At 38.2% G+C, this 8688-nt stretch overlaps 1 protein-coding gene across 1 annotated transcript; it reads right to left on the bottom strand.

The window, feature by feature from the left end:
- Positions 1 to 5844: 5844 nt before the first annotated feature.
- LOC139728220 (protein O-linked-mannose beta-1,4-N-acetylglucosaminyltransferase 2-like) lies at positions 5845 to 8112 on the bottom strand. Its single transcript, XM_071639183.1, has one exon. It carries the CDS (start codon positions 8053 to 8055, stop codon positions 6208 to 6210), a length of 1848 nt encoding a protein of 615 aa, XP_071495284.1. The 5' UTR covers positions 8056 to 8112; the 3' UTR covers positions 5845 to 6207.
- Between the last annotated feature and the right edge of the window lie 576 nt (positions 8113 to 8688).

Below are 8688 nucleotides of genomic sequence, written 5' to 3'. Positions count from 1 at the left end.
TCATTCATAAACTTTTAGATGTCATTCCAAGACACATATGCAATGGAGATGGTGAGAATTAGCTTCACCAAATTACATGCACTCCACTCTTAACGCTTTGGTCCAGTTTTAAATAACAATTTGTACCTTTAAGAATCTCATGTCATTTGGAAAATAATGAAATGCCCTGTCCTCGTCTGTCAAGCAAGACAAAGAAAAAAAAAGGAGCAAAGAAGAAGACAATATTTTGAATCTCCAATCTAAACAATTTCTTCACTTGTTCTAAGTGAAAGACATCATGTTCAAGAAATCATTAATCACTGAGTCTGTGGCAAATGTAGCTGCAAACCCCACCAAGGGTAGGGCAGTGCCAACAATTGCACGAAATATCTTGTGAATATAGAGAGCAGTCCATTTTCACATCAAATCAAATAAGCTTATGGCATTTTAGTAATGCAGATTGAAATAGACTAGGGAGAAAGAAGAAGAGGTTTTCCGTATTTGGCTTTGCATAATTCACATTTGCAGCGATCTGTTCATCAGCCTTTCTGTACACTTTTCTTTGCAGAATTCAAATTTGCAGCATTCTATTCATGATCCTTTTCTATATTAATTTTGCAAGGTACAGTGTACTGTATGAGTAAGCGCTTTGGGCATTAGCAAAGTTACTGAAATATGTTTTGCTGCCAAGGTTTTGTTGTAATTGCTGATCAACTTTGGTTCGTGAAATATCCACTGATCATCATTCTCTCAATGTGTTTTTTAAAGAGAGTACATTTTTACGTAAGATCAAATTGCAACCATTTCATTCAGTCATCAACTTAGTTTAGCAGCCATGTTACTGTTTGTCCCTTTTATTGGTGAAATTCAATTTTTAAGGCAAAACAGATAATGAATATGCAATAATTGTAAATATGTAGATATCGTTTGCGTGTATATATCTTTTGGTGGCCTGGAGCTAGGGTCTTGTATGTAGTTGAAATTTATTCCTAGATGATATTGTGGTCAAAATTTCACCCCTTTCAAAAAAAAACAAAAAAACAAAAAGAAAAACGGTCATTTAATGGATATTTGTTGAAGAAGGTTTGTCTGTGCACTTCGTGTAGAGAGTCCAAAGGGTCTTTAGCCCAAATGTAGCTTGGTTTAATATGCTCGTCAAAACTGCTAACAAAGTTATATTAGTGACAATTGTCCAGATCTGAAATTTGCCATTTGTGCTATTTCATTTTTTTTTAAATTGCAGTGGGTATTCATAACATTTAATGTGTATTTCTGGTCAATTTTATGTAGGGTATGTAAGTTTTTGAACAAACACAAATGCCTCTTTTGACAGTCGTTTTAAAGGTATGGGTAGCAATCTTGTCTAACCAATGGTTTTGATCTTATACACATGCTTTTTGACATCTTATAATTATTGCCAAAGCACTTCATACAAGTGCATCTGTTGGAAGTTTGTTGCTACACCAATCATGCAAAGGGCGACATTAGAAGGTAGACATTGAGTTCACTAGTCTGCAGCAATCATAATCAAACAACCGATTCTGTAATCATGGGTCAGATCAGAGGCAGTCTATGAACAAGGGGTAAGGTTTGAAAACTTTTTACAACACTTGCACTTGTTCTTATGAAAACAAAGATGTTTAGCTTAGAAGGTGCACTTTTTTTCACTGTGATCCAACATAAGAGCATGTTCTTTTTGTTCATTGTTTGTTTGTTTTTTCTCCACAAGAACATGGTAACTCTGGGATGCAATATTTCTACCTTCTTCTTTGCCAAACAAGTATGAGTAACCAGTATTTTGGTATTGGGTATGGAATAAACAAATTCACTAGATTACAATGCCCATTCCCAGGTACAAATCAAAAATTAAAAAAGGACCTGAAGTTATTGCATCATGCAGTTTAATGTTTGAACACAGCAGTAGATACAGTGTTACTACCCAGGTTTACCCCCAATTTTTTTTTTTTTTTTTTTTTTTTTCAGGTAAAACAGTCGGCAATATGTTCACATTCCTCATGTCTTGTGTAATCACCGTGTTCCTTTCAAGGAATTAATTGGAGTTGAATAATTCCTCCCAAGGAGTGCTTCAAAGAATGAATCATGAATTTTAAGAGCTATTTTATACTGTGCTTTTTTAAAGAGTAGATTCCATGACAATCGGGAACATGAAGAAATTTTAACAGGCTCCAACAGGACAGCAGTGCACTTTTTTTAAAGCATTTTTAATAAAATCCTTGCCTTCGCTCTTGGAGATTTTACAAGCTACATAGTATTTGATGGAACATGATTTCCAACTGACCAAGATTCATTTGTACAGATTCCATGTGACTTCAAAGTGTAGATTTGCTTCAAAGAATGAATCATGAATTTTAAGAGCTATTTTATACTGTGCTTTTTTAAAGAGTAGATTCCATGACAATCGGGAACATGAAGAAATTTTAACAGGCTCCTACAGGACAGCAGTGCACTTTTTTTAAAGCATTTTTAATAAAATCCTTGCCTTCGCTCTTGGAGATTTTACAAGCTACATAGTATTTGATGGAACATGATTTCCAACTGACCAAGATTCATTTGTACAGATTCCATGTGACTTCAAAGTGTAGATTTGCGTCTACCACCATTCAGTAATCATGTGTGTGTGAAAATTTTGTGAATTTGCATTTGTATGAAAGTATTACAAATACAAAGTTCAGAATGTAACAGCGTGCCTCGCTCATTTTGTTTCATTGTTTGTGCCCACTGAGGTGTGAGGAGACGAAGAATTCATGAGTGCTTTTTGTCCGAGCCTCAATACATTTATCAGTGCTTGGCAGAGTTGGCATGCACAGAGCTTGACCATCCAGGCCAAACATCACACGGAACATGGATGAAAATTACTGCCCTGAGAATTTTTTCCCTGGTTTTTAAAGGATTAGGATTGAGTGAAAGCAGCAACATTAGTAGAACACATCAGTGAAAGTTTGAGGAAAATCGGACAATACATTGTAGATGCAAAAGTTATTAATTTTTAAAGTTTTAGTGTTGTAATGACTGGATAAGGAGACTACTAGAGTTTATGATGTTGTGTGTGGACAACAATATAAAGAGAATTACACAAAAATTCATTTTTCATGAAAATTACACATACCATTAACTTGATACTGTACTGACATATGTTAATGGTAGTCATTATTGTGCCTGCTTTCTGAAAGCGGTTAGTGAAGTGCTCTTTCATTTAATTACGCTAGAAAAGTGAAAGCATGTTGAATTTTCTTTATATTTTCTTTACAAATGTATATTGTCGACACATGATGTCATAAACTCAAGGAGTCTCCTAATCCAGGTTCCAACACTGAAACTACAACTATTAACATTCATAACTTTTGCAGTGATTGTCCGATTTTCCTCAAACTTTCACTGATGTGCCTCTACTGATGTTGCTGCGCCTCTACTGATGTTGCTGCCTTCACTCAATCCACATTTCTCTCTGGGTTGTGGTTTCCTTTTAAAACAATTTGCGTACATGTAATACATGTATCACGTATATCTACGCAGCAGCGTTTGCTCCCTAGGGTGACAAGACCAACCAGCTCAACCTGCTACACCGTACTTCTTTCGTCGTTGGAGGGTGTTAATATTCCAGGAAGTCAAGTGGTACAGGCAGATGGTCTGGAAGCCAGACTACCTCCTATCTCAATCAGCATAGATTCAAGATTTTTATTGGTAAGGGATGGCTGCACTATAAGCAGAATGTTGGGGGCGGAATCAACTTGCCACAAACACTGATTCACAGCTAGGTGTACATTTTGTACAAATTGCACACCCACAAATATGGCGCACATTACGCACTCGTCACACACAAGAAGTAGAAGGGTAGCGCTCCTTCTGTGGGGTAATCTACAAGGACTCGAGTTTCACTTCCATAGCATCACAGCACAGGATACTGGAAAGAGAAGTAGGATTCAATCATTGCCAGGATACAGTTTTGATAAATACGTGTACATATACTTGGTATCACGATTTTCACAAATTTTGCATTGTTACCTCTAATGGCATAAGTCAGTGGGCATGATGCACTGATGCTAGGTGTGCATAACTGAGGTATAGACAAGAAATTCACTTCTAAGACTTACATTTAGAAAATGTGATGGCTTTCAAATAATTCATAGAACTTTATTACTGAACAGAGAGAAGTAATTGTCCAATGTCTCCATACAATTTTTAGATTTATCATCACTTTAGAAATAAAGTACACACACATATTTTGCCCATCCAAACATTCAAGAGCATATCCAATATCACACATTCACTGAAAACACATTTGAGCCGATTTCCTTCAAATGCTAGAATTTCCATTTACAACAACTACACAGGGATCTTGAGATGATGTGATAATAATATTGATGAAATCATTGATATTACATTTGTGCTCAGATGTCTACAACTTCTCATTTATTTTTGAATTTGTATGTGTCACTGCAAAGGAATGCAGTCAGAAAGTCCATTGATTATGGGTTGTAACAGTTAGTTACCAATAATCAATACTCTCGTAAGATACATTTGTGAAATTTGACGTAAAAGAAAGGAAATATGTAAATTCAAATAGCCCCTCCAAGAATCACTGCTACACTGCTGGACATTTCTACAGTTCCAGAAATTCCATTCTACATAGTGAAAACAAGTAGCAACCTTAGTCCAAGTGCTGTACACATAATTTTTGCCTTGTGGGAGTGTTCACTACTATGAAAACAACACATTTTTTTTTCCGCTGGTTGTATGTAATACTACTAGTACAGTGTATTTTATATTTTGACTACACAGAATTAAAAACGTGAAATTCATCTTTCACGACCAAGCACACAAAATGACTTCATGAAAATTTCTGCTTCAAGTGCATATGAGTCACACTGTCAAAGTTACTTTTGCCCAATTGCTGACTGATATATCCCCTGGTATACACATCAGTCAGCAATTGGGCCAAGGACCTCAGTCTAATTAAAAGTTTCAGGAACAGAAGTTGGTAACACAGTGTACATGTATATAGGCAAAAGGTAAATTCCAGTTACAGTCAAGCTTTGTTGCCAAGAAATTCAAAGCCTCCAACTGCTGTAAGTTATCTGCACAACACGTCCACACAGCGAATTTGTCTATAGACCAATTTGGTATGGGTACTGTTTTTTGTTGTACAGTAATTTCTAACTGGGGGCTTCAAGTATGCCTAACAAAAGACAATTTATGCACTGACACAGCAAGACACCTGGCTCATTGCATAACCCATTGAAAGTGCTTTTGTTCTTCTTTGGAAGCCCCCCAGTTATGGCAGCCATAACTTGCAATGTTCTGAAGTCAGATTATATTAGTATGTAAAATCTACATCAGTTGCATATTATGAGACATTTATACCAAATAGATGAAGATGATTAATCACATCATTAACAGAATCCTGTTGTGCTGAATGAACTTCACTTGGAGTTGTTTTGATAAAAAGACTCCAAAATATTCATTGTCAAAAGCGCAAAGTGAGGTAGCCACACTGTATGTTTCACATCATAACATTTAATGCCCAGTCCTGTGTAAAGAGCAAAAACCACCAACAGAGCCTGAAAATCAAGTCATTAAAGTTCAACTCCATGCCATCTCCAGCCTGGCTTCAGTAAACAGAGTAAAATCAGATATACAGTATGATTCTGATATGGGTGTCATCAATACTGGATTTAAAATAAGAAAGCTATAGAATTCTTAAGTTTATAATATTTGCATAAATTACTGATATGAATCACAGAACTCAAGTTGGCATTGCCATTGAACTGTACACCAAACTGTCTGAACAATTACTCAACAGTGACATAATAGTTCAGGGTGTATTTCAGTTTGCATCATGGAGAATTTACGCAAAAACATCCGCTTTTCCTTTACAGGTTTCTCACATCTATATATCCCCCTCCCCCATGCACACATGTATTATTACAGTGGACTCCCGTTCTAACAAAGTCCTCCGGATTGGCAATTTTCTTTCATTAGATCGAAATTTCATTATAACCAAACAAATAAACAATAAAAAAGCATAGAGAGGATAATGTTGCGGCCTGAATTTTAATTTTGTTGTAACTGGAGTTTCATTATAACCGTGCTCGTTATAACGGGAGTGCACTACATGTATTTTCAAGTACAATTTCATACTGAAGATATCTTCAAAAACAATTTCTTTAATTGCACATCAAAGATTCCAAACTAGAATCTCACATGCCTTCATGTAATCCTTGGAGGACAGGAAGTTATGGTTGCGTATGGACCAGTTTTAGAGTCCATTCTGCATCGTATCCACGCAAAGTAAACTTTGCCTCTTTTGAATCCTTCTGTAAATGTATGGCTAGTCATCGACAGGACAAATAATCCTGCATACACTTTCCCTTCACCTTGTTCTTGGATCAACACTTCGTATCTAACGTCCGGCTCACAATTAAGATTGACACCTTTGCAAGCACTCTTCTGAATGCTTGCAAGATTCCATGGGGGTTGCCATGACAACAAGAGACCAACAGTTCCATCATCAAAATCATCACTATCACCGTTATCTGTTGAACTTACAGGAACTGAAAAACATGAGATGTTTCTGACTGATCCTGGGAGCATGGCAACTTTGTTTGGAGGGGTACTTGACATACGTTTCTGGGCTTCAAGACTGGCATTCTCTATGAGGTTCAGTATACTAGAAACATCGACCATCGTGTCTTGGTATATTCTAAAGAGCCACTCTGGGTCATTGCAGCACAGGTGTAAAGGCACTTCTGCACTGGCGAGAATACGCTTCTGACTCTCTACGTCTAAATGAGATATCCCTCCAAATTCTGGCTGAGCGTCAGGGTGAGTGACAGTGTCATGAATATTACTATTTCTCCATGCTCTGTAGCTGATCTGCATCCCTTGAAGACCTGCCAAAGTTTTGTAGGGGGTGTAATTGTCCGGATTCACGGCATAGGGAAACATTTCCACCAGAACAGAAAAGCTTGGGAGAAAAATTGAGAGGGCCAAGAGAGAGCCATGCATGCCGACAAGCCCTTTGGCACAGGAGATTAACCGCACTAGCTCCACTAGGGAATGTGTCTCTAAGCTTGCAACCACAACATGGGCATTAAAGTGTTGAGCAATTGCCGTGGTAATTTCCACCTCGTTCAGAATCAGTCTATTGCTCCTCCGCGATAAGATTACAAACACATCATTGCCATCTGCCTTTGAAGCACGACAGGCACCAACTCCAAGTTTTGATTTGACGTAGGATGTAAAAGAGCGAATTTCTCTCGAGGTGACTGTGGCATTCTTGAGAGGACCCTGGGGTGATACAAATCCATACTGATACCACGTAGTCCATTTGCTTAGTCCCACATGGATCTCTTCAAAACAAGTGAGAGCTGATGAGCGGTTGTGACGCAGCTGGGAAGTCAAAACGGGGCTTTGCTGGGAAAAATGTTCATATATTTGGAAGTATTCTCCTGATTCTAGGCCATCATTCATCAGGAGGGTGGCTTTGGGTAGATTGTCTTTCACATCCATCAGTCCCAAGTGTTGCATGGTTTGAAAGATGGGTAAGAGATCATCGTGAAATATGTGCATGAGGTTGCCCGGATTGAAGCGATTGAACAATAAGAACTTTCCCTCGTAGTATTTCACGTCACTGGATGTAGAGGCAAACGAACTGGGTACATCAACGTAGTGGAAGTACTGCGTGTTGTGGTCTGCAACTGACGACAGATCTGCAAGGGCAGGCTGGTGACGATCCTTCGGCAATCCAGCGTAAAGAGAAAGTGGGGCGTGGAGAAATACAAAGTCACCAAATCCTGGGCTGTAGCAGAGATTGCGAAAAGTGCACTGTCTCTCTACATTGCTCTGTCCCTGACACCACACACTGGTACCCTGCTCCACAAATTGTTCTCTCCTCACCGGCACAATGCGAGAATCTTGCTCGGAACTAGTGGGATGATGGGAGCTCAACACGTTTGCTTTGCAGTCAGTTAGCTGCAGGTGAAGGTGGTGACAGTAATATACACAGTAGGCACAAGCTGGGATAAGAATAGTTAGAATGATGGGTGCGAGCTCCATCGTAAGTCAGCGCCAAAAGTCAGAGGAAAGAGTTACACGGTCACAGTCACGGGAGGATGTAAGAGATCCCCTGGAGTCCGTCGTTGCAGGTTTGACAGTTCCAACATCTGCTTGAAAGTCACCAGGTTGACAACATCATCAGTGCTACCTGAATTGCAACACGTAAAATATAGATGATTATTGGTACTTGAAGCATAACATATAAATAATAAATAATTGTATCTCTTTTGAATGTTCATAATATGTTTATGTTATTTGTGAATATTGTATTTTCTTATGTTTCATATTGTGATAACATGTTATGCTATTTGGGATATCCTAAAGAAAGGAGAGCTCAGGATCAATACTACAGTGCACTCCCGTTACAACGAACACGGTTATAACGAAATTTCGTTATAACGAAGTAAATCTTCTGGTCCCAAAATTATCACCATTAAAGTCTATGGTACAAAATTCGCTTATAACGAACACGGTTATAGCGAAATTTTCGATACAACGAAGTCTTTTCCGAGCGCCACAGACAAAGAAAAACAAAAGAAATGTGCTCCGTTATAATGAAATGCGAATTGCTTTCGAAAATACGTAGCGGAACAAGGATAGCGTCTCTGCATGGGTGAACGCTTCTCACCACTG

Source organism: Diadema antillarum, unplaced genomic scaffold (genome assembly GCF_040938485.1).
Source record: "Diadema antillarum isolate AM-2024a unplaced genomic scaffold, OU_Dant_1.0 seq00000170_RagTag, whole genome shotgun sequence".
In the NCBI taxonomy this organism is placed as follows: domain Eukaryota; kingdom Metazoa; phylum Echinodermata; class Echinoidea; order Diadematoida; family Diadematidae; genus Diadema; species Diadema antillarum.
This window is presented reverse-complemented; position numbering and strand designations above follow the sequence as displayed.

What these genes read in the sequence shown, in the direction of transcription:
- LOC139728220 (XM_071639183.1), bottom strand. Translation starts at nt 8,055, where the DNA reads ATGGAGCTCGCACCCATCATTCTAACTATTCTTATCCCAGCTTGTGCC.